The sequence below is a fragment of the Peromyscus maniculatus genome, chromosome 8 (genome assembly GCF_049852395.1).
Source record: "Peromyscus maniculatus bairdii isolate BWxNUB_F1_BW_parent chromosome 8, HU_Pman_BW_mat_3.1, whole genome shotgun sequence".
Classification (NCBI taxonomy): domain Eukaryota; kingdom Metazoa; phylum Chordata; class Mammalia; order Rodentia; family Cricetidae; genus Peromyscus; species Peromyscus maniculatus.
In genome coordinates, this window is record NC_134859.1 from 82,170,613 (window position 1) to 82,197,723 (window position 27,111).

The 27,111-nt window shown below is 41.5% G+C and overlaps 1 protein-coding gene across 6 annotated transcripts in view; it reads right to left on the bottom strand.

Moving 5' to 3' along the window:
• The window catches only part of Kat7 (lysine acetyltransferase 7), a 39,309-nt gene that overhangs the window by 10,765 nt on the left and 1,433 nt on the right, over positions 1-27,111 (bottom strand). For 2 of the 6 annotated variants that reach the window (XM_076543193.1, XM_076543191.1), the window contains exons 2-9: positions 23,124-23,271; positions 20,667-20,843; positions 17,065-17,304; positions 11,936-12,018; positions 8,230-8,319; positions 6,354-6,452; positions 2,739-2,849; positions 208-399 (exon numbers count right to left, since the gene is read on the bottom strand). In XM_076543193.1, the coding sequence (XP_076399308.1) occupies positions 208-399; positions 2,739-2,849; positions 6,354-6,452; positions 8,230-8,319; positions 11,936-12,018; positions 17,065-17,304; positions 20,667-20,843; positions 23,124-23,271 (1,140 nt within the window). Of the gene's footprint in view, positions 1-207; positions 400-2,738; positions 2,850-6,353; positions 6,453-8,229; positions 8,320-11,935; positions 12,019-17,064; positions 17,305-20,666; positions 20,844-23,123; positions 23,332-27,111 lie in introns of all 6 variants that reach the window. The other 4 variants (XM_076543196.1, XM_076543194.1, XM_076543192.1 and 1 more) reach the window with 3 other exon arrangements.

Here is a 27,111-nt window from a genome sequence, read left to right on the forward strand (position 1 = left end):
TGAAGTGAAGGTGCCCATACAGCACTGGTCCTGGTGGACAGTCACCCTGAAATGTAACTTTCAATTCCTTCAGTCTCCACTCCATTGCTATGGACACTTGGGAGATGTCATCTCAGACACTTATGTCATCTCTAGGACACAACTGGAAAATCACGTAACAGTCCCCTCGGGACCATGCTCACAATAGTGGAACTCAAGAGAACATACCATGTGTCGGCGGAGTATTGTTTGGCTCTTCATGTATTTTAAACAGAATTCACACATGTAGAGACGCCCCAGCCGTGCATATTCTTCAGGATAGGGAGAATGGTACCAAGTATCCAGCTCATAGCGGCCAAAAGCAATTGTTTTAATCATGTTGCTCCCCTCTGTTATTTGGCCTTGAAGCCTTAACTTCTCCTATTGCCAAGAAGAAACCAAAACAAATAAGGATTTAACCAAAACAAATAAGGATTCCTTATCTTTGATTTTAAAATTAGTGTGGGTTTTTTGTTGTTGTTGTTGTTGTTGTTGTTGTTGTTGTTGTTTTTTTCAAGACAGGGTTTCTCTGTTTAGTCCTTGATGTTCTGGAACTCACTTTGTAGACGAGGCTGGCCTTGAACTCAGCGATCCGCCTGCCTCTGCCTCCCAAGTGCTGGGATTAAAGGCATGCGCCACCACTGCCCAGCCTTAAAATTAGATTTTTAATCTATATGCAAACAAATCTATATGTTTTGTAGGCATACATATATGTGCAAGATATGTATGCCTAGTGCCTGCACAGGGCAAGAAAAGGCATCAGATGCCGGAAATTGGGAGTTATAGGTGACTGTCAGCCACCAGGAGGGGGCTGGGAACTGAACGTGGTTCTCTGCAAAAACAGCAAGTGTTCTTAACTGCTGAGCCATCTCTAGCCCCCATTATCCTTGTTCTTAAAAGCCTCTGCCAGGCCGGCAGGGAATCTATAAAAATCAGCTAGATTTGGCCTCTAGCCATGAGATGGCCATGAGGGTTACCTGAACATGGAAAATCAGGTGGCTCACACAGAAAACTTGTCAGCTATACTGCCCAGGAATCTTTAAAAAAAAAAAAATGTACTCCATAATGAAGATGACCTTGAACTCCTGATTCTTCTGCCTTCATTTCCAGATGCTACAATTATAAACAGTGCACCATCACATCAAGTTATGTGGTGCTGGAGATGGAACCCAGGGTTTCTTGGATCCCAGCAAGCACCCTACCAAAAGAGCCACAATCTTAGCCCATTCCTGGTTCTGTTTGTTTTTAATTTTTTTAGTTAATTTTTATATTGTATGTATGCAAATGCAAGTAGAGGTCAGAGGTCATCTTGAAGGGAGTCAGTCTTCTCCTTACAAGAGGATCTTGAGGATCAATTCAGGCTTGAACTCAGGTTAGGCCTGTTTGTCAGCAGCTGCCCTCCTGGTCTTCCTTCCTCCACCTCACAAGTGCTAGCGTTACAAGTGCACACTAGGCAATTACTTGTAGTAACCATCGGGAGAACCAGGAAAGGCTGGCCTTGGGCTTTATCTTCATGATGGAAAAGAAAAGCAGGAGGTGGCGACCAATAAATATTCCAGCCCAGAGCAGCCGCCAAACTCTGCCTCCTGCAACTGATATAATAAAAGGAAGGAGTGGAGGAAATCAACACTACAAACTAAATTTCCTTGAACACATTTAATTTGTTTTATCATGGGTAGTCTGTCTGGTGATGGGCATGGTTGAACATGACTGCAATCTTAGTAGTAGAGACAGTGACCAGCCATTAGTGAGCTCTAGGCCAGCCACAGGTAGGTAACAAGACCATATCAAAAGTAGACAAAAAGGGGCATTTCTGCAAAAATATGGAGTGCATCTATGATCAGTGGGAGGACGGCATGAGCCCAGAAGTTTCAATTTTGCTTGAACAACAAGATGAGAGCCCCCCCTTGTCAAAAATCAATAAAATAGCTGATTGTAGTCTTCCTTACCATTTTTCTTCACTGTTATTTTCATGCTTTAAGGGTAAATGTATTTATTAAAATGAAAAGAAACCCTATAAAAGGATGGTGCTGCAGTCCCCCAAGTCCTGAGGTTCCCAGAACTGTAAATTTTATCCAAGACAAAAGGACACCCAGAGTTTTAACCAGCCTCACTACCTCAAGCCAAATTGGATCTTCCAGTTGAGGGAGATAGAGAAAAACTTCAAGGGGAAGGGATGAGAAGAAGGTGATGTGTTTTACAGAAATGGGAAGACTGTCTCTAAAGACAGCTGGGGAAGGAAAGAGATCTGTCAGGGACAAGGACAGAATCTCTAGTTAGTGGAAAAATACAGACCCCCAATAAGACTGGGAACTAGATCATCTTACAGTCAGGTTGCTTAGCAACAGGACATTGAGTCAGAGCCCTTGACCCTCTCACCCTGTAAACATCCTATACAAACATCCTGTTAGCTTGCCCCACCTTATGCAGATGACAGCTTCTTGCTCCCCCCACCCTGCGGAACTATATAAACCTTTGTGGAAGAGAAATAAAGTTGCACCTTGATCAGAATCTAGACTTGGTGTCTTTCCTTTGTATCTCCTGTCCCTACATTCCCTCCTTAGGGTGGTCGAGAACCCATTGAAGCCCTGCAGGCGGGGCAGAGATCTCAGCAGTAAAGCACCCAACTCCCATCAGACTGGTTGCTAATCACTTTTCTTGGCAGTTCTAAGGGCTTTTCATAAGGGTCTTCCCCTCAGTGTGGGGTTTTTGATACTCACCAAATCCTCAGAAGCCCGAGCTTGTGCTCTTCGGAAAAGATCTAAGTCATATTCACTCGTCAGGTTTTCCAAGAGAGGCTCCCGAGTGTTCCCATAGGTCTGTCTGTGTTCCTAGGAAAAATGACCAGGGGTGATACTGTCTGTAGACCTTGTTTTATTTCATTCCCATGAATACCAAGCTGAACTAGAAGCTATTTACAAAGTACTTACACACTGGGTGTGGGGAACTGAGCTCAGGCAAACTGGTAACAGGTCAGTGTCAGAGGCTACTCCTATATGGATCTGAACAATGTAAACGACAGCAGCCCCCAGGAGGCACCACAGATCCTGGAATCGGGCTGGTGACACTCCCTGACAAGCAAGCAGATCCTCTGAGCCGCCTTAGTGCTTGAAGACACTGCCTGGAAGGGAGCCTGCAGCAAGGAGAGCCGCTGGACGTGGTCCTTGGGAAACTGCTCCTGACATGACTTCATGACTGCAAACGTGCAAGGCTCCCACATTACAACACCAGCCCAAGTGCACAGTTGGAATCTCTAACAATGTCTTGCTAAACATCAAGAAAAATTAAAGATAAGAATATAAAAGGAGCCGGGCCATGGTGGCACATCCCTTTAATCCCAGCACTCAGGAGGCAGAGCCAGGTGGATTTCTGTGAGCTCCTGATCTACAGAATGAGATCCAGGACAGGCACCAAAACTACACAGAGAAACCCTGTCTCAAGAAAAACCAAAAAGAGCCGGGCGGTGGTGGCGCATGCCTTTAATCCCAGCACTTGGGAGGCAGAGCCAGGCGGATCTCTGTGAGTTCGAGGCCAGCCTGGGCTACCAAGTGAGTTCCAGGAGAGGCGCAAAGCTACACAGAGAAACCCTGTCTCGAAAAACAAAAACAAAAACAAAAAAAAAAAAGGATCATAAAAGGAATTCTGTTTTAAATAACTTTCAAACCTGATCAAGCTGGTCACTACAAGTATCCTTTCCCTGGAAGGACAGTGGAGGAAAAGGGAGGCTTCTCTTTTAATCCAGGTTCTAGCCCTTCTCTCTCTGTTCTAGGCTCCACCTCCCCCAGAAAAGAAACAATGGGAGTTACTAGGAGTGGAAGACTCATCCCAAGAAGAACATTCCACATTTCACACACACATTAGCATCTGAAGAAAGCACTCACCTTATGAACATTGCCTTCGGCTAACCTGATTCAATCTGTTGTAGCTCTTTTTGAAAGTTGGTCTTGTGACTTCAAGTTTAGGCTCTAAGTATTACTGATTTCTTCTAGTTTCAATGCACCTTCCCGTTTCCTTACTTTTTGAGAAAAGATCTCATGTAGCCCCTTGCCTTCACTTCTCAAGTGCTGGAATTACAAGCAGGCCCCAACCCACGGCGCTGAGGAAGCAAACCGGGCATGTCCTACACACTAGTTCAGCACTCAACCAACTGAGCCACTTCTCCAGACCAAAACACCAAAGCAAACTAGCCAGGGGCAGTGTCACAGGCCTGTAATCCCAGCACTCGGGAAGTGTAGAATCAGTTTAAGGCTAGCCCTGGCCACATATTAGCAAGTTCAAGGCCAGCCTGTGCCACACCAGACCCTATTTCAAAAAGCAAAAAATAAGCAACAAAAAAAAGTTCTTTTTTGGTGTTTTGAAACAGGGTTTCTCGGTGTAGCTCTGAGTGTCCTGGAACTCACTCTGTAGACCAGACTGGCCTCAAACTCACAGAGATCCACCTGCCTCTGCTCCCAAGTGCTGGGATTAAAGGGATGTGCCATCACCACTCAGTAACAAGAAAAATTTCTACCCAGCATTTTTAAATCAGGAAGGATCCAAATAACATATCTCAAGCTAGTGAAAAGCAGGTGTCTGTAAGGTTAAACAGCTCAATAGCTTTTATGTCATCTGTCATCCACCTGTATTAATTTGAAGGTTCATGACCTTTTTTAAGCCCTTTCCCATCCTATAGGATTGTGTCCTGGGTGAAGAGGAGTGTATCATAGCCTTTCAGTAAATGGCATCACTGGGTTTCCACAACTACTTAACTTGCAAGCAAGCAGGGACAAACATGCATCCTGACCTGATGATGGCCCACCTTGTCCATAAAACTACATGCGTTCAGTTACAGACTCTTAGTAAGTTCAGTTACAACTTACAAATTGTACATTTATTACCTAGTCTAGTGACAAAGCAGAATAGCATTCCAATTCTATGAAGAAAAAAAATACTCAGAAAAAGACCAAGAAAACACACATCAACACGTCATTAATATATATATATATATAAAATCTTGGGTGGATGATTTTTACTGAGAACATCCTATAATTTTTTATCTCTCTGCCATTTTTTTTTTTCCAAGACAGGGTTTCATTCTATAGCCCAGGATGGCTTAGATATCACTTTGTGGCTCATGCTGGCCTCAAACTCATAACCTCTGTGCAGGTGAGAGTCATCATTTCTGACTTTCCTTTTCTTCTGGTTTGTTTTTAAAACAGGGTCTTACTATGCTGCCTAGGTTGGTCTCCGGGCATACCACCATGTCTGGCGTATTTCAGTAGAAAACATGTACTAATACATTTTCAGTAAAAATAGTTACCTAAAAAGATACACACACACACACACACACACACACATATATATAGCTATATAGATATATATACACACACAGGGTTTCTCTGTGTAGCCCTGGCTGTCCTGGAACTCACTCTGTAGACCAGGCTAGAACCAAATCCAGAGATCTGCCTGCCTCTGTATCTCAAGTGCTGGGATTAAAAGTGTGCACCATCACAGCCTGGCTACAAAGCTATACTTTATGCAGAAAAGGTTTGAAGACTTTAACATGAGGACATACATTAGTTCAAGATCTTTAAGTAAAAAGACAGACAACTAGGAGCTGGGGCATAATGATGAAAAGGACAAATTACACAGTTACAATACAGAAAGCCAAAAATTTCATAAAATGCTAATTACGACTATTTTTAGGTAGATTAATCTCCTGTATGCTATTCCTAATTTTTCTTTATATAAAATGCATATTATATTCAAAGTTAGTGCTCTGGTGCTCAGCTGTATCTCTAGTCTGTGAATATTTTATTGTATACAGACATTTCTAATGTCATCAGTACTTGTTCTAGTAGGCAAATTTGCTCTCCTTCCCCAGTACTGTAGATTGAACTGAGGTCCTTTGCACATGCTACCACTTTGACATATATGACCAGCCCTTCATTTTTCACTTGGGCACAAGGTCTTGCTAGATTGCTGAGGCTGGCCCGGAACTCACTCGGTGGCCCAGGTAGGCCTGGAGCTCATCATCTTCTTGCCTCAGCCTTCATAGCAGCTGGGATTACAGAGCCGCACCTCCTTGAATGTAATTACTTAAAACTCGTGAAAAGATTCTACCAAATGAGCTGCATCCCCAGGTCTAGAGTATGGAATTTTCAAAAACATGAACTGTTTCCCCTGTATAAATCCCTTTGTCTCCACTCCAGAGCTCCGACTCGAGGGAGGGTACTAGGTGACAGAAAAGAGCCCCGGGAGTCCTCTTATAGGAAACAACCAAATAATGTGAAAGGCAGAAGCTTAGACTCAAGTGTGATGGTTCAGGTTAAGTAAGGACTAGATTTTCTCCTCACCATATATTTCTCTTTCTGCTCTTTGCTCAGTCCAGAATTTCTTTTCTTCCTGAGTTCAGCCACCTTTTCCTTATACCGCAGCTGCCTCTCTGTTGGTGCCTAAAAGAAAAACAAAACAGAGATGCTCACTAGAAAACTCATTATGAATTTGATTTTAAGGTTTTCTTCTTTTTTTCTTTAGGATTTTATGTAACCCAAGCTGGCCTCAAACCTGGAACTTCTGTTCTTGCTTCTATCGCCCAAGTGTTGGAATTACAAATCCAATCTATTATGTCAGGCTTTTTTTTTTTTTTTTAAAGAGAGAAAGGTCTTCTCTACATCGTCCTGGCTGGCAATCCTTCTCTCTCAGTCTCTAGAGTGCTGGGATTATAGGCCTGGGCCACCATATTGAGCTTTTAAGGAAAAAAAAAATTTTTTTTCCTAATGAAAAAACAGTTGCCAGAAACAGTACAGCCACACAGTTAATAATATGCTAATTTTACAATTCTAAATTAGTAGGTTCTTTTATTATCCAAACCACTGTTCTTACTGCCCTTTCAGGAATGCAAATTTATTTTAATTAATATGAAGAGTAAAGTCACAAAGGAGGAAGGAGGAGCATGTGATTCATGTTTATAATCCCAGCAGAAGCAGAATGATAGCTGTTAAGTTCCAGGCCAGTCTGGTCTACATAGCCAGTTCCAGGCCTGTAAGGGCTATACAGCAAGATTCCAAGTAAAAAACTAAAATAAAATGGAAATCTCTACCAAAATAGAAATAAAGATTATTTTAACTATATAAATACTGATTTCTAAGTAACCGTTACTTAATGTTCCATCAATGGTGGTATTCAAAGAAATCCAGCAAACATAAAACCTATGACATAATAATAAAAGTATAAGGATTTATTACAGATTGCTTTTGCCTGTCAAGCACTGAGGTTAGGTACTATACACACTAGATGACTACCCCAACAGGTTGGCATTATTCACGCCTTCATATTAACAAAGAAATGAAGTTTACCAGCTGGCCTGTCCAGGACAACACAGAGAGAATGAGAGAATCAGAGTATTCAGATCCAGATGTCTCTCCAAAAGCACACGTCTTTCTTACCACTGTGCCTCCTCTGCTAGTCACCTACAATCTAACTGCAGAAACAGATACTTAGATGACAGCTATGACTAATACTTTACAAAGGCTGACATTTGGGGGAAAGTACATGAGAAGAATATGTGAGAAAGATTTACTAATTGCAGGAGAAGGTCTTGGAAGAATTCCTATAAGAGCTAAGACTTGCTCAAAGCCTTGAAGGATACATATGTAATCTCTTCTTGGTAATGATACAGAGTTCTCAGAAAGATCAAAGTCATTTAGGAAGAAGCAAGGCATTAAGTGCAATCTACGCAGCCTGAATGCTCAGAGAGGAAGATTAGGACAGAACAAGGATGCTTTCTGCAAATCACAGAAAGAGAGAAGTAAAAACTGGGACAACTGACAAGTGTCAAATACTGAGGAAATGAAACAGGTGATGCTGAAAATATGCCAGCAAAGTCAAAGGTGTTTGAGAGTCAACCACAATGGGTTAAAATAAGGATGAAAAATGAAGAAATGGAAATGCAATGTAGCCTTTCAAATAACCAAAATATTTTTATACTATTACTACTACTATTATTACTATAAATAGCTTGATTCCTCCACTTATGAGAAAGAAGTGTTTGCTTTATGAAAAATTACTAGTTGAAAGCCAAGCATGATTTCAAGCTGGAAGACCAGTGATTTTGATGTGCCATGGGAAACAAGAGGCATGGATTTGCCTACAAAGACAGTAATGGGGCAAAGGAGACCCAAAAGACAGACCTCAGACTGTGGCTGGCCAGAGCTTTCACAAGGCCCATACCTGGTGCCTGGTTGCATGCCTGTTGTTGTCATCTTGCCTGTGGGACAGCATCCTTTCTTCTATCTGCTTATCCCGGCTCTGTGCTCTCACCTGCAACCATCAACAATGTCAATAAATTCACCTGCTTCTAAGACTACATATACTTAAAGCATAAGAATCTGTGATAATCGCCGGCCGCGGTGGCGCACGCCTTTGATCCCAGCACTGGGGAGGCGGAGGCAGAGCTAGGTGGATCTCTGTGAGTTCAAGGCCAGCCTGGTCTACGGAGCGAGATCCAGGACAGGCACCAAAGCTACAGAGAGAAACACTGTCTCGAAAAACCAAAAAAAAAAAAAAAAAGAATTTGTGATAATCCCTTGTATTTGCACTATTCTTTGAAAGTAAAAATATTCTTATTACTAATTATTGCTATCTCTATTAGAAAGATATGAAGGCAAGGCTCACACGGTGCTTTCTCAGCCACTAAATATCAAAGACAAGAAATGATCCCAGCACATGTTGTACAGTTGAGGCTTGCTGTAAGAAGGACGACTCTGGCCTGGACTTCTCTCACTATGCTGACAGGAAACTGTGACGAAGTACAAGGGAGTGACCACGTATGAAGAAAACATCAGAAAAATCTGGGCTCAGGATGAGCATGGTGACATCTGCCCATGGCCTTAGTTAACAGACAGGTTGAGACAGCTTAGGAGTTCAAGACCAGCCTATGCAGCATAAAGAGACAAGCCCCTGTCTGGAGGACTGGGAAGGGGAATGGGGGCTGAAGAAAAGGAAAGAGGGGAAACCTGAATTCAAGTCTACAGGCAAACAACTCTGTAGATACAACACCCCAGAGAAATCACACCAGCTTTCATTAGCTTCCGTTTTACCCTTTGAGAACTGATACCTCACATCTGCTTATTGGGTTGAATCACTTAGCAGGCTCGAATCAGACAACCAGTGTTTCCCACATCTGCAGTATCAACAAATGGTACCACCTCAACAGCTGATCAATTCAAAACTTGTATGTAATCCTTTGTTCCTTGTAGCACGAATCTTAAAAGATCTTACTAATAAAAACAAACCTGGAGCTAGGTATTGGGATGAACGTTGAAAAATCAGAGAAACAGAACAAGCCACAGCTAACCTCACCTCGCCAATTCCTCAGCTGATCTTGTTTCCTCAAACTGGAAGCCTCTGTATCCTCATCCGAATGGATCTCAGCTGAACTGCTACTAAAAATCTAAAAACTTAACAGGGACTCTATCTAGTTCCTGGTACTCATGCCTTATATTTACCTTTCTGCTTCCTGCCATCACTTCCTGGGATTAAAGGTGTGTGTCACCACGCCTGGCTGTTTCCAGTGTGGCTTTGAACTCAGAGATTCAGACAGATCTCTGCCTCTGGGATGCTAGGATTAAAGGCATGTGCTACCACTACCTAAACCTATGTTTAATATAGTAAGTGTTCTGTCTCTGACCCCCAGATAAGTTTATTGGGGTGCACAATGTATCAACCAGTTTCTTTTTCTCTACACTGAGTCCTTCAAAACACATCTTGAATTCAATCTTTGTTAAGACATTTTACCAACATCACACTAGTCCAAGCTACCATTTACTGGAAGAACTAAGCAGGCTTTCAATCCATCTATCCTGTGTCATCTCTTCCTTCCCCAGTCATTTTCCACATGCTCAACAGTTCTTTCAATGACATACGCTTCCTCTACAGGACCATCCAAATGCTTCCACTGCCATCAGAATAAAAACAGAGTTTTTGTGTTAAGGCCTACAGGCCTTTATGATCTCAATCCTGCTTCTTCATTTTGTTCCATGGCACACAATCTACTCTCCAGCCCAGCAGTTTGTCTCCAGCGCATGGCCACTGCACTTACTATTCCTTCTTAGTTATCTCTACTCCTGGGTCTTTACATATTGTTACTCTGACACCATCCATGGTCTCTACTGCATGCCAATCTCAGGGAGGGCTTCCTTGACCTCCTCCAGCAAAAGCAATATGTTACTTCCACCTTAGAAAAGTCTCTCTCTTTTTGTTTCTCATGGTATTTATAATTACATAAACTTATATTTATTTATTAATTTACAGGTTTCCCCATGAGAATGCAAACTCCTTGATCATAGGTATTTTAGTTTTTTATTTTTATCATAGTCAACTGAATCCTTAGTTATCCATAAAGTTACATGCAGCCACAAAAAAATGTAAGACAATAAAGAGGTTTACTGCAATCATGTATATGCAGGCCATTTAAAATTTAAGAGCTTTCATCAGGCTAGGGAAGTAGCTCAATATGGCGCACTTGCCCAGCATGTACAAAGGCTTTGATTCCTAGTGCTCTCCTCCAAGCACACGGTCCAGGAGTAAAAAGGATGATGCTCGTCTCACTTCCCCTGTACAGGACATACAGGAAAAATTTATAACAGAAATGTTTCCCTTTATTCAGGATTTTCTTCCCTAGTTTGAAATTCTCCTCAAATTTCTAAAATAAACTGCTTAAGGTACTTTGTAGATATTGCTTCAAGCCAAGCTCTTCAAAGTTATGTTTCAGGAAGACTGGTGTAAAACAAAGCACTATCAGATTGATATATGTGAAGATAAGCAGTAGAGGAACATTATGAAACACCATCACAGTTATTTTCAGAGAAAGAAGTACGTGTTTGGTCAGCTTCCGAATCAGGTGCTGACACCGCCCGCCATGCTTGCTCTCAGCCAGCTGAAGGAAGACAACAGCAAGAGCCAACACAGAAACTGTCTCAGACAGATTTGGAATGAAAACAAAGAGCAGGGTCTTTGACAACATGAAAAATACATGCTGTAAGCATTTCAAGTTTTATTTGGTGAAAATTTAAACATGTGAAGAAACACGTTCCCAACCCCACCCTGAGACCTTGTAAATACAAGCAAGTTTCCGAGGAAAGGAGAACAGGAAATTGACTTCTTTTCCAAATGAGACCTGCTCACACAAGCATAAACCTGTGACCAGGCCTTGTGAACAAAGAACAAAAAAGAACACTTTGGTGCAGTCTAAGTACTTAGTTTGGATAACTTGTCCAAAGACTACCTGAGCCCTCTATTTAATTACTATTTGCAGTTCTTGCTTCCCCATAATTAGCATGATTCCATTCTGGTAGCAGGAACCCACACAGGAATGCACAAAAGAGATCTTAGGCTCGAGTCTCAAACACATCAACCCCAAGTCCCAAAGGTTATTTAGGAACTGTATTTTGAAGAATATAAAAGAACTAGCCAAGAATAGATGTGACTGATAGGAACAGAGAGGAACAGTATTCTGCAGAAATGAACAGGAGAGGGACACTTGAAAATGGTTGAAAAAGCAAAACAGCTTCACGGATTTGTAGAAACCTAAAGGGGAACAGTGGGATCAACTATGCAAACTCTGCCTGAGAAGAAAAGGTTTGTCCCTGGCAGAATATGAAGTCAGTTACCAAGGGAATGAATGTGCTAGTGGTGAAGTTCCCAATATTCTGAAGATATTAAGTTCTTCCCTAACACTCATTACATATGACAATTCTTTTATTTATTCATGTAGCTAGTGTTTGTTAAAAAAAAACTTTTATTCATTGCTCTTCCACTGACATGGAAGAACAAGACCTTGTCCCCTTGTTACTGCTGTACCCCGGGAGCTTAGCAAAGTTCAGGTCAAGCAGCAAGCATTCAAGAGCACACTCTGAATAAAGGAGCACACGGTTACCTTGCATTCATCAGCTGAGAGGTTATGATAGAGCGGGCATCCTGAGATGGAGAAATGTCTCTCGTGTTTTCCTGTAAGATGTCCTGTTAAAGGAGGGAAAACTTAATTTCCAGGAAGAACATGCACACTTACGAAATGAGATTTTTTTTCTTGACAACAAATCTGCTATTTTACTTTGCGTTTTAACAAATTAATGTTACCAAAAGGAAGTGCTGTCAAGATCATGACTTGCAGCTGGGTGGGGGTGGTGCATATCTTTAATCTCAGCACTCAGGAGGCAAACGCAGGTGGATCTGAGTTCAGAGCCAGCCTGGTCTACAGAGTGAGTTCTAAGATAGCCAGGGCTACACAGAGAAACTCTGTCTCAAAAAACAAACAAACAAAAAAACCCAACCAAACAAACAAACGAATAAAACCTTTGTTAAGTTAATCTGGTCTAATGAATTTAAAAGAAGTATACTGTTCTTTCTACTATGCAAAACTATCCTAATCTACATTTAACCTTTCAATAATCAAAAGAAATTCATTAAAAATGAAGAAAATGGCCAGGTGGTGGCACACGACTTTAATCCCAGCATTCGGGAGGCAGAGCCAGGCAGATCTCTGTGAGTTCCAGGCCAGCCTGGGCTACCAAGTGAGTTCCAGGAAAGGCGCAAAGCTACACAGAGAAACCCTGTCTCAAAGAACAAACAAACAAACAAATAGAAGAAGAAAATGGCCATTTCTACAATATGGAAACTTTTTTTTTTTTTTTTTTTTTTTAAATGTATACTGTGTTCTGTCTGCATGTATCCTTGCAGGCCAGAGGAGGGCACCATATCTCATTACGGGTGGTTGTGAGCCACCATGTGGTTGCTGGGAATTGAACTCAGGACCTCTGGAAGAACAGCAGGTGCTCTTAACCACTGAGCCATCTCTCCAGCCCGATGGAAACATATTTGGATAATCTCGAACAAGATTCAACATGCTTTTTTTTTGAAGAATGAATATTTAAAGCTTTGGACTTCTATAACTAAACTCTAAGATAGGGCAGTTAGCATAAGGCCTTCTTGGGGAAAACACTACGGATGACTAACTAAAAGGCAGTCAGTCTTCCTGTCTTCCCGCTCTCCTTCCTGGGGTGAATGGGAACAGAACCCAGGGCCTACACCATGCTAGACAAGCACTCTATCACAGAACTATATTTCTACTCATTCTTCTATTTTTCAGACAGGTTTTTGTTTTGTTTTGTTCTTGTTTTTTTTCTGAGACAGGGTTTTACTGTGTAGCCCTGACTGTCCTGAAACTCACTCCATAGACTATGTTGGCCTCGAACTTAAGAGAGATACCCCTGCCTCTGGCTCCTGAGAGCTGGGATTAAAGGTATGTGCCACTGCTATCCAGCTAGACAAGTGTTATTATTACTGTTGTTGTTATTATTACTATTATTAATGTGTGTGTGCTAAAGAGGACAATTTTTGGAAAATGGTTCTTACCTTCACCTTGGTTTTGTTGTTGTTTATAATTTATTAAAACTTATTATTATAAAGAGCCTACATACAAACAAACAAAAAACCTCACACAACCCAGGGAATAACCAGAGATTTCAATGAATTTCTGTCCAGTTAAGATAACCAATCTAAAGCTGTGGAGTTTTACAATGGGTTTCATACTTCACTATTAAATATATGCACCTCTCCAACCAACAAACCCAAAACAACCCATGACAGAGTTAAAACTAGAATATTAGCTTTATACTCTCTTTCATGACTTAAGTGTCCATTACTTGCATTCAGTCCTATTCAGCTATTATTTTCCCTTTCTTGTTCTTTTACATGTTATTTTGTGCCCATATGTACATGTATAGTGCGTGTATAAAAAGATCTGCACATGAAGGAGAACATGTGGTGTTTGTTTCTTTTGCCTTCCACCTTGTTGAGGCAGGATCTTTTTTGTTTTGGGTGCTATACTCCTGGCTCTCCAGCTTCCAATAATAATTCTACCTCTGCCTCCTATTTCAGAGTAGTAGGAATGCTGGGCTTAACAGATACACTTTATGAGGGTCCCACTGTCAGGCTTGCTTTTAAGGAAAGAACTTTTACCCACAGAACCATCTTCCTCGGTCTCCTTAGGCAGTGTCTGTCTGGCTGTGTCTGTGTCTCTATCTCTCTCTCTGTTTTGAGACAGGATCTAACTATGTAGCTCTGGCTGTGCTGGAACTCAAGCTCAGCAATATGAGTTCAATCCCTGGAACCCACATAAAGGCGAAGAAGAGAAGAGCCTCTATTCTCCACACCCATGCTGTGACAAGTGCACCCACCTCTATACACATAATATAATAAACTTTAAAAACACAGAAAACTGAACATTATTTCTTTGCTACACTCTTCCAAGAGGATTATAAAACACCAATGATTCAAAGAGCAGAGAGATAATGCTAATAACGGAAAAAGACAAACTAGTCAAGCTAAACTGTAAGCCTACAAAAACCTTCACCTTTCTAAGAACACCCAACACCCTCATCTACCTGCCATAGGTGTGCACCTGGCTCATGCACCTGCACACAGCACACAATTTTCTTTCAAAAAGTTCACTATTCTTTCATGGTGAAAAGTTGTAATTTTTGGGTTAAGGAGACATTGGGATTTTAAAATTATACAGCAGGGAGGTGGGGTTGAATCTAGGAGTTAGGGGAAAGCATTTGATCAAAACATACAGTATGAAATTCTCAAAAATAAATAAAAACAAAAACTCACAGCATAATCCATAGAGTAAGCTTTGAAAGGTGAAAATAATCCAACTATGAAGGAATGGTATTTACAACATTCATGTGGTCAGTTCTCTGGGATTGTACTTTTAGTAAGGCATGGTGGAACATGCCTGTAATGCTAGCACTTGAGAGGCTGAAACAATTTCTCTAGGGGCTGGAGAGATGATTCAGAAGTTTTTGAGTACTCGTTGCTCTTCCAGAGAACGGAGGTTCAGATCCGAGCACCCACAACCACCTGTAAATCCAGTTTGGATCCTACAACCTTTTTGACCTCTTCAGGCACCAGGTACAAATGCAGTATATATACATACATGCAGGCAAAATTCTCATATACATAAAATAAATCTCAAAATAACAACAAAAAAAAATCTTTAAAAAAATTTTTTAAAGAGAATTTCTATAAATTTGAGGCCAGTGTAGGCTCCACAGTGACCACCAGGCCAGTCAGGGTCAGCAAGAACCTGTCTCAAAAAAATTAAGGTGAGAGGAAACAGATTACAACTTTAGAGAGCCACACACAGTCATACGCTGCCTAATGGTTCAGTAAACAGGGGACCTCTAAAAACAAAAACAGCACCACACAAATAAGGGTTTCATAATATTACAGTGGGGCTGAAAAGTTCCTACAGTTTGTGATATTGCAGTTGCCACAACGGGTAAAGTGGGATGCACAACTCATGTATTTGTGGTCACACTGATATAAACAAACCTACTAGGCTGATTATAGAAAAATACGACACATACAATTAATTCTATATAGCACATAATGACTGACAATATAAGCAACTATGTTATTGGTTTAGGGCATTATATTTTCATCCTTTTCTTATTTACCTAGAGATAGTCTCACTAGACAGCCCAGAGCAGCCTTGAACTCAACTGCCTTCTCCCTAGGTCTCCCCAGACCTGAAGTGAAGGCACTTGCCACATACCCAGCTCATCTTTATTGCAGTGTAGTCCTTCTGATTAATAGAAAAGCTCACAGTAAAGCAGCATCCAGTTTACAGTGCAAGCATCCCAGACATTTTGAGTTTACTGAGTCTCTAAACCGCACCATGTTCTTCTGTCTGACTTACTGCAGGCCGCTTGGTTCACTAGGGTGCAGGAGGAATAGGCTGTGCTATATACAAATACATGCGCATACCCCACAGCCTAAGTGTACAGTAGGCTAAATCATCTAAGTTTGTCAAAGTATATGCTCTCAAAATATATCCTTGCCATTAAGCAACATGAGGCCATTTCTTAAGAGAAAAACTATTCTCTGATCAAATACCATGTATAAAGTGCAGCATCACTACTTGGCAAGCTTGCTTTCAAAAACTGCACATTTTACAAAAAAAAAAAGGCTGTGGCAGTTCTGTTTAGCAAGTGTAGTGACACCAATTTACCAACTGCTTCTAATCACTAGCATCTTTAACAAAGCATGTTTAAAATTATTTACCTTTAAAAAACACATAACACTGCGGGCACACATCATAGACCACAGTACAAGCATAAAGATAAATCCATACTGAAAGGCACCTTATCTATCAGCCAGCACCTTCCAACTTCAGGCAAAGGCTCACTCGCAACAGCTACACCCCAGCTCACTCAAGCAGTACAACTAAGCTTCAAATCACTGCCAGAAACCCTAACGTGATTCACCAGAAGTTAAAAGTCTGGAGAAGCCGGGCGGTGGTGGCGCACGCCTTTAATCCCAGCACTTGGGAGGCAGAGGCAGGCGGATCTCTGTGAGTTCGAGGCCAGCCTGGGCTACCAAGTGAGTTCCAGGAAAGGCGCAAAGCTACACAGAGAAACCCTGTCTCGAAAAAAAACCAAAAAAAAAAAAAAAAAAAGTCTGGAGAAAACAAAAGACAGTTATCAGAGAAGTTTCTTCCATCTATATACTTACTCAATACACAAAGCCATAGGAATTTGAAACTCCTGGTCATAAAAGGCCAGGTCTCATGCATATGCTCTTAGATGTATGGCCTCTTAGGAATTCTGTTTTCCTCATTTCCTTATCATCTGTAGCTGTGCATCCACTATTAGACATTATCTTATACTTGATAGTATGTGTCTTATATATGTGTTAATCCTCATAAGCATCAACCCTGTGCCACATGATGAGGCATTTCAAGAGAACTTGTTTTCCATTTTTGTTTCTCTCTGCTGAGGAAAGGAGGGAATTTTTCACTGGGAAAAGCACATAGTGAAGTGAACGGTTCATCACAGTTATATTTCCCTGCAACTAGATCTGTTATTATGCATGGACAACAGGTCAAGAACAGTTTTCATTCATGACTGCTCTGAGTTCATAACCACTGAAGGGTCTGAAAAGCTGGATCACAATGGGCTCCTTGTACCACCCAACAGTCACAAAGCTGGGGGGCACACTCACCTAGAGAGTTGCAGCCTGGTGTAGGACACTTCATATTGAAATTGTAGCTTTCATGAAATCGACGGCGCTTGGGACGGTGAGAGAGGTCACTGCCTGAGTCCTTCAGGGACATGTCCTTGGCGATGCTCTCATCATGAGACACGTTGGGGCTAGAGATGTCTATGTCAGACTCAGAAGAAGGTGCATTTCCAGTTGGAGTTCGAGGTGGTGACTCATCATGATCAGCTGTATTTTTAGTTTCTAAAGAAAAAGCAATTAGTAGAACTGGCGAGTGGGTCCCTTAATTGGAAGATTCACTCGACTGAAGAGTTTATGGACTCTGCAGTTCTCTTTCTACAAGCTTTTTGAAAAGACAGGGTGTCACATAGCCCAAACTCTAGGTAGCTAAGAATGACCTCAAATATGTGATCCTCCTGACTCTACTTCCCTAGTTCTGAGCTTGTAGGCATTTTGTCAAGTGCTAGGAACAGAATCAGGGCCTCATACATGCTCTGCCAGCAGTCTACAAGTGAGCTACGTCTACGGCCTCCAAGACCTTAACCAGTCATTTTTAGCTACTTATCAGCTATAAGACATCGAAATCGCCGGGCGGTGGTGGCGCACGCCTTTAATCCCAGCACTCGGGAGGCAGAGCCAGGCGGATCGCTGTGAGTTCGAGGCCAGCCTGGGCTACCAAGTGAGCTCCAGGAAAGGCGCAAAACTACGCAGAGAAACCCTGTCTCAAAAAAAAAAACCAAAAAAAAAAAAAAAAAAAAAAAAAAAAAAGACATCGAAATCATCACTTTGGAGTAACTTTAAATTCTGATTGGATGTAAATTGGGGCTCAACTACTTCTCTGTTTATCCTAAGCTTTTAATCCAGGATAATCAAAAATTGAATATAAATGAAGTCCTTGAAATATTATCAAAAGCACTCAAGTATGATAACTATGTTCTCACCATTCCAAGTGTTGTTCAGTAGTGAAACTTAAAACTATTTACTGTCATTTGAAAGTATGTTTACCAAAATGTATTATGTTCTTTATTAGAAAAGTAAGTAAATAAATAATCAACCCATTTCCCTTCCTGGAGATACACAAGACAGAAAATAAATGAGCTGGGTGTGGTGGTATGTTCCTTTAATCCTGCCTTAGGAGGCAGAAGCAGGCATTCTCTATGAAGAGTTCAAGGCCAGTCTGGACTACATAGCAAGGCTACATAGATGGCCTTGAGGTTAAGAGTACTGGCTGTTCTTCCAGAGGTTCTGAGTTCAATTCCCAGCAACCACATGGTGGCTCACAACCATCTGTAATAAAATCTGGTGCCCTCTTCTGGTGTGTAGGCATATATGCAGGCAGAATAGTGTATACATAATAAACAAATCTTAAAAAAAAAAGACCCTGTCTCAAAACCAAGCCCCCACTTAAAAAAAAAAAAAAAAAAAAAAGTAAAGAAATGAAACTGACTCAAAATTTTCAGTACTTATTTTATGTGTATGAATGTTTTGTCTGCACGTATGTATGTACACTATCAACATGCCTGGTGCCTGAAGTTACTGGGGTCTCATAATCTTGAAATTCACACTTTGTCTTTAAAACAACAACAACAACAACAAAACAAGACTCTCATTATTTATTATTTATTATTATTCCTGGCTGGCCTGGAACTTTCTATGTAGGGCAGGTTGGACCTAAACACATAGGGATCCACCTGCCTCTACCTCCCAAATGCTTGGATAAAAATTCCATATTCCTGTTTTTTCTTTTACAGATTTTATTTTTAATTATGTGTACATGGGCACAAATGCAGGTGCTGGCAGAAGCCAGCACAGTGTGTCAGACCTCCTAGAATTGGAGTTACAGGCAGTTGTAAGATACCAGACGTGTGCCCGGAACCTAACTCAGGTCTCTACAAGAGCAAGCAGGGAGCTGGGCGGTGGTGGCGCACGCCTTTAATCCCAGCACTTGGGAGGCAGAGCCAGGCGGATCCCTGTGAGTTCGAGGCCAGCCTGGGATACCAAGTGAGTCCCAGGGAAAAAAAAAAAAAAAAAAAAAAAAGAGCAAGCAGGGTATATGCCTTTAATTCCAGCACTTGGGAGGCAAAGGATCTCTCTGAGCTTGAGGCCAGCGTGGTCTACGGAGTGAGTTCCAGGACATGCAGGGATATGTAGAGAATCTGCCCCCTACCCCTGCAAAGACAGAGCAGCACTTGTCCTCTTCACCACTGAGCCATCTCTCCGGCACCAGAGACTGCACCCTCTGTTTTGTTTGTCCACACAGGGTTTCTCTGTGTAGTCCTGGCTGTCCTGGAACTAACTCTATAGACCAGGCTGGCCTCGAACTCAGAAATCTACCTGCCTCTGCCTCCTGAGTGCTGAGATTAAAGGTGTGCACCACCACACCTGGTCAACTCTTAAATCAATGATTACAAACCAGATACCTACAGGGTTAGACATGGTCAAATAATCTCATTGTCTATCAAAAGATGATAACATTATTCAGCTCCAGTTAATAATTACTGTGGATAGATGGCCATCCAATATTCCCAGATCTTCCTGTTTTAAAAATTAACTATTGATCTATAAATTCAAAGCCAGTCTGATCTAGATAGTGAGCTGCAGGATAGCCAGGGCTACATAGAGATCCTGTCTCAAACAAAACAAAAACAAATAAACAACCAAAAAAATTAAGTACTGGGGCTAGAGAGACAACTCATTGGTTACGAGCACTGCTATTCTTTCAGAGGACCTGGGTTTCATTCCCAGCACCCACACAGTAGCTCACAATTTTAATTCCCATCCCAGAGGATCTTAGGCCCTGCCCTCTCCTGTCCTTCATGGGTACCAGGCACAAACGTGGTTCACAGACTTACATGCAGACCAAACACCAATACATAAAATAAATAAATGAAAATTTAAAAATTAGTACAGATTTTTATATGGAAATCTTTGTACTTCCAAGTACTACCAAAAAAGTAAAAAAGCAAAAACAAAACAAAACAAAAAAAAACAACCTGTAACTGGGCAAACCATTTGAAACTGTGCAAATCAACCAACCACATTACCTGGCTGAAGAATCTTAGTAGCTTGTAAGATCTATTCTATCACCTCTTGCTGTAAGGCTCTTGAACTACTAGGTCACAACCTCAGTAACTTACCACTGTCTATTACCAAAGGTTTCTTCTAGTCAACAGTCTGGAGGGAAAATGGACTAGTAATCACGGCTCACACCTTCTTCATGTAGAGGTTCAGAAAGTTCTACCTCCTTTTCCCTATTACAAAGCCAATCTAATACACTCCAGCTGCTTGGACCTTAACACTCCAGCAATCAAAATAAGACTGTGCAAGACAGTAAGAAATTAGATAAATTGAGCATAGTGGCACACATCTGTAGTCCCAGCACTCTGAAGGTTGAGGTAGGAGAATCACAGGTTTGAGGCTATATTCTGCGAGCCCTATTTCATAAACCACAAAGCCATAAACCCTAAACAAACAAACAAACAAACAGGAATCAGCTAAACAATATTTGCCTACCTAAACTCTGACAGTATCTCTCTGCAGTGCCAAATCAGAAAGACAACTGACCAGATCCTCTGTACACAAACAACTCATACAGGTCCACTTACCTCTATCTGAAAAATCAACCACCTGTTCCGTTTCAGAGCCAGATGAACGAGTCTGCCGAAGAGGGTACTTTTTTGGAGTCACTGGGGTGGGCTGCTGCTGACTACGGGTCACTCTTCTGGTAGAATAGGCAGGCTCCTCAGTGCCGAAAGATGGTAAATTTCGAACAGGGCTGGAATCTGATCCCAGTTTTAAAAGGCCATAAAATTAAGGAAAAAAGAAGAAAAACCTTTTTATTCCCATCCACACCATTAGTAAGAACGCAGTTCCTTCTCTTCACATTTCACCAAACCCAACAAGTCCTGAGACTCTATCAGTCTCACCAAATGACACACGACAGCAGAACATGAGAGTTTAGCTCTGTAGTGAAGACTGAACGCCATTCGATCCCACTCCACACAGCAGCCACATGTGGCAGCTCAGGCAAGTTAATGTCGCCAAGCTGGCTTCTTTCCCATAAAAAAGAAAAATACTTACCTCAGTTTGGAAAAAAAAAAGAGAGAGAGGGAGGGGAGGGAGGGGAGGGAGGGAGGGAGAGAGCAAGAGTGAGAGCGAGAGCCTAGCAGCATACCCTCGACATTACAAGGACAGTTCTTTACCAGTACTAACTGCACTGCCCATTTCTTCCCTGGCTACAGTCCATCATAATACAGATGTCCTAAAGCTGACAGAGCAATACATAAATACTACTGTATTAGGAGATTACTTATTCTTTCTGATTATCCTTGTTTTTTTATGTGAAGTCATAATGGATTCAAAAAGTACAAACATTTTTAAGACAGACCCAGTGTCTTAAGCATTCTTAGTACTTGGGAGTCTGAGGCAAAATGATAGTAATGTATAGTCCAGCCTGGGCTACATAAGAATAAACTGGCTCAAAACAAACAAATGAAACTTATGTTTTATGTTTGGGGTTTTTTTTAAGCTGTATTTTATTTTTACGTGTATGAGCAGAAAAGGGCATTGGATCCCCTGGAGTTACTAATGGCGTGAGCCACCACGTGGCTGCTGGGAACTGAACCCAGGTATTCTGAAAGAGCAACTAAGCGCTCTTACCGCTCAGCCATCACTTCAGCCCTGTAAATTCTTTCCATAAACTTATTGTGAAGCCTTCCCAGACCTTCACATCTCCAACAAGGGAAGGGAGTCAAAGTTGAAATTGAATATTTTATACAACAACATCCTATGACAATGTATGAACCACAAGTTGAAATTCTCCAGCTGTCAGGAGAGGTAAGTTTGTATAAAGCCAGGTCCCCAAGTTCATATACTTTCAGGGGCTCTTTTCACAAGGCTGTCTATATTTCACACAAGGGAGGGTAGTCTTACCCTGTGCTGATGCTCAAGAATTGTGCAGTTCTGTGGCCATAGAACTAGGAAATAAAATAACTGCAGAGACCCCAAGTTCATGTGTCTAGCTGTTTTGAATATCCATCACCTTTTGGGCATTGCTAATTACAGTTTCTAAGAACTCTTTGCATATATGGTTCCCTCTGCCTCAAACATTTTTCTCATCTTTCAATTTGTAAAATCCTAGTAGACTCCTACTAGACAACAATGCGGTTGCCCCACCTCTGGACTTCCACAGGATTCTTTAACAAATCACATTTATTTATTTATGTGTGCACATACACACACATACACACATCCATATATTTCTATCTGTAACTATCTATCTATCATAAATAGATAATACATACATAAATACACTTTTTGGAGGGGGCAGGGGGAGAACCAGAGTCTCAGTATGTAGCTCTGGTTAGCCTTGAACTCTCTATATAGACCAAGCTGGCCTTGTTCAGAGATCCACACACCTCTGCTTCCCAAGTACTGGGATTCAAGGCATGCACTACTACACGCAGCCATTTTCCATTCACTCCACCCCCTTTGTGTATTCTCTGAAACCTCGCTTCCACACTGAACAGAACTATAAGGGGCAAAGGCTACCCACCAAACAAGCCCAAATGGCTAAGTACACTAACGAGCCTTCCAACTACCTTCCAAGCACAAGCCTGTGTTTTCTCACTACCAAAGCAAAATTCCGGGGATTTATTCACACACTGTTATATCTAACAAATGTGACTCTACATTCCATAATTAAACATGCTTTTAAAAGCATTAAGCCTCACTACCACATTCAATAGGCATTTTAAGCCCCTAAGCCATTTTACAAAGTGATAACATTCCCAATTCACCATTTTATGATGACTGATAACACCATGAAGTCTTAAAAAAAAAAGTGACGAGACACCTGTGTCTTAAATCTATGCAAGCTACAGCCTATAAACAGGACATGGTATCCGACAGGAATCATTTTGATGAATCACCGGCTGTTTCTGCATTTGCCTTACACTCTGACACATTCTATCCTCTACACTAAGCCAAAGGACTAGTCTCCTTATGAACTAGCACATACAATGATCCCAATCTGTCCACTGTGAGGAACATCCGACTCTTACCTTGAGAACTCTGGCTTAGCCTGGCTGAAGAGCGGGTGACTCGGGCAGACCGTCGTGACGTGCCGTCACTCTCAGAACTGTCTGTGTGCTCAAGATCTGTAGAAAAATCGGAATCTTCGGTTCCATCTGAACTACTGCCTGCATTCCTCTGTAACACCATAGATCCAGACATTAGCATGGACGCATTTACTGTGGGCTTCTAGTAGCACTGGAAGTAAAATGAACCACGATGCTCAAGTACCAAGTCTCAATGTAAGAAAGGACTCCACCACAACTTCCCCTCCCTGCTCAGAACTGTCCATCTCACACATTTCAGCTGAATACCCTACAAGTAAGACACACTTGGAAAGAGAAGTAATTCTTATTGTATTATCACTAATTCTGAAACAATTCAGACTGAATCATTAGAACTCTCATAAAAGATTAGCACAAATTGGAAATAAAAGCACCTAACCCAACAACAAAACACCCAAATCAAAATGGTCTGGCTAGCATACCATGTCAGAAAAAAAAAGAAACAGCAGAGACAGCCCAGTGGCTAAGAGCATAGACAGCTCAGGCAGAGGCCCAGAGTGCAATTCCCAGCACCTACATGGTGGCTCACAACTGCTTGTAACTCCAGCTCCAGGGGAACCAATGCCTCGGGCCTCCTGGGGCACCTGTACTCATACATACATACACATAGTTAGAACAATATAACTAAATCTTTCTTTAAAAAAAGAAAAAGTCTGGACTGGAGAGATGGCTCAGAGGTTAAGAGCACCGACTGCTCTTCCAGAGGTCCTGAGTTCCCAGCACCCACATGGTGACTCACACCCATCTGTAATGAGATCTGGCATCCTCTCCTGTATACATAATAAATAAATAAATCTTTAAAAAAAAAAGAAAAGAAAAAGTCCAAGATAGTGTATAAAATGTTAATGTTAGGCCCCATTTAACTTCAGGGTAAATTGTGTTCGCACTCCATCAACAAAAATCATATTAGCTGGGCATGCTGGCACACATGCCTTTAACTCCAGCAGAGGTAGGAAGATCTATGTGAATTTCAGGACACCTAGAGCTACATACAGAGAGACCCTGACTCCAAAAAACAAACAAACAAACAAAAAGCCCCACATTAAAAAAAATACATCATTTCAAAATATGGAGCAGGGGATGGCTCATTGGTTAAGAACACATGCTGTTCTTGTAGAGGTCCTGGGTTCTATTCCCAACACACACACAGGGACTCACAACTGCCTGTAATTTCTGTTCTAGGAGCGTCAATAAGCTCTTTTGAACTCTCCAGGTACCTACCTACATATATATGGTAAATCTATATTACATACATGCATATACACACACTATACATACAAAAAAAATATTTCAAAAAACACAACAATCAGGCCGGGCGGTGGTGGCGCACGCCTTTAATCCCAGCACTCGGGAGGCAGAGCCAGGCGGATCTCTGTGAGTTCGAGGCCAGCCTGGGCTACCAAGTGAGCTCTAGGAAAGGCGCAAAGCTACACAGAGAAACCCTGTCTCGAAAAACAAAAAAAAAAAAAAAAAAAAAAAAAAAAACAAAAAACACAACAATCATGTTGTGGTCTATAACTCTAATCCCAAAAGAATTTAAGAAAAAGATACAAATTATTTTCTTAGCCATCTGTCCTTAAAGTTTCGCCACATAGATGTTTTAAGTGCTAGAAAAGGAATTTTATACTAAAGACTCATAGTTGGTCAAACCAGATTTTTTTAAAATTATTCTATTCTATATGTATGACCGTTTTGCCTGCATGTCTGTGATCTCAGAGGTCAAGGGAAGTTGTCAAACCTTCTGGAACTGGAGTCACAAATGGCTGTGAGCCACCCTGTGGGTGCTTGGAACAGAACCCAGGTACTCTGCAAGAGCAACAGGTGCTCTGAACCACTGAGCCATCTCTCCAGTCTCATATGCCAGGTTTTTTAAAACTCACCTCACATCCTAGTCATAATTGTCAGTTGGCCTCCTAAGGAGTGATTAGCCATGAAGATTACTTTTATCATTTAAGCACTTACACTATGCCCTTTTCTAGGCCAGAAATAGGAGAAAACTTGCTGAAATCACTACAACACTTCAAACTTAAGTCCTAATATACTGGGCAGGGCAGGGAGTGGGATGCATTAGGGACTGAACTTGGGGCTTCAAGGTGCTAACCACACACTACTGAGCTACACCTGAGCTCCAAGTCAAAGTTGGTTATTCAAAGAATAAGCTGCCGAGTATGTTTGGAGTTAATAATTCTTTAGATTTTTTAGAAAGAACACATATATTCTGCAAATAACCCCCACACTAAACACATTAATATTTCCACAGCAAACAGAAATGTAGTGTTACACTAAATGAGATATATAAAAAAGCAAATAGCCTAAGAATAGTTCAGGACAGATTTGCCATCAAACAAGTTACTAACATATTTACATTTGAGGTTTTCTTTTTTTTTTTTCTTTTTTTTTTCTTTTTTTTTTTGTGGTTTGTTGAGACAGGGTTTCTCTGTGTAGCTTTGCGCCTTTCCTGGAACTCGCTCTGTAGACCAGGCCTGCCTCTGCCTCCCAAGTGCTGGGATTAAAGGCGTGTGCCACCACCGCCTGGTGGTTTTCTTGTTTTTAAGACAGGATCTTCCTACACAGCACAGGCTAGCCTGGAATTTACCATATAGCCCAGGTCTACCTTGAGCTCATGGTGATCTTCCTGCCTCAGCCTCCAGAGTGCTAGGACTACAGATGTGTAGGTGTGTACCACTACACCAACAAGAGCTTACAAGTAGACCAGGTATACCTTGAACTATAGAGATCCACCTCACAAGCGCTGGGATTAAAGGTTTGTGCCATAACACCCAGTAAGAATTTACATTTCCCAGGACTCTGGTTATTTGGAAAATGCTAAAAGGAAACTGGACCTATTCCAACATACCAGTATATATGTCTCTTACATTTGATCTACCTGGACATAAATACAACCTGTCAATTCCAGTCATTTTAAGAGACATTAATGTAAATATTCAACCTGGAAATCCTCTGTAAAGAATACTTTCTGCAGAAATCTTAATACCAACCATCTATCCACCCATATATTTCATTCATAATCTGACCATAAAGGCTCCAGAGTCACAAAGTATCACTAAAATAAAAGGCAATCTTTAAAGTCACCTCATCCAATGACCCAGATGGGAATCCATTACCTTCTACCAATTCTTCCTGGCTTAGCCCTGAAAGTCAGCTCTTCACCATTTATTTGAGTTAACTGCTTCTTTACAGTCTACATAATTTCAAGCAGAGACCACATTGCAGCCTTCTGTGGTTACATCTTTATCTGTGTTCCCCACTCAACTGTGATGCCCTTAAACCAGTGACCATTCATCATTTTTGAAGCCCTATCGACTAGGATGTAGCAAGTGGTCAGTAAACATTTGTGGAACTGTATTACACTTGTTCTGTAGTTCTGGCTTGCCTTTGCTTGACAAGTGGCCTAGACACAGTTCAGCTGTGCTCCACATGTTCAGTTGTAGAATGCAAAGAGCAGGGTCAGGGCTGGAGAGATGGCTTAGCAGGCAAGAGCACTCGCTCTGCTGTAAGCAAAAAAGCCTCAGTATAGATCTCCAGCATGCATTAAAATAAAAAAAAAAAATGCACGAGCCTAGAATCCTAGCACTGAGGAGACAAGACAGGTGGATCTGGAGAGCATTCTGGTCCAGTAAGAAAGCCATAGAGAAAAGCTAGATGTCCTGCTCAGGCCTTAGCATACACCGTCAATCGCCCGCGCCCGCACCCTCCAGTGCATGCATCATATATAGCATCATATATTTCCTTGTGTGGTTTCCAAATTCAAAGGACCCTTCTAATTCCAACAAGTTTTGTGTTACTTTTCCAAAATGCACTTCCTAGGCAATGTCAAACTGAGTAAGTGGAAGACGATGTCTGAGTTGCAACAGGCCTGCAAGGTATCCCTTGGGAGTGGGCGCTGGCTTTC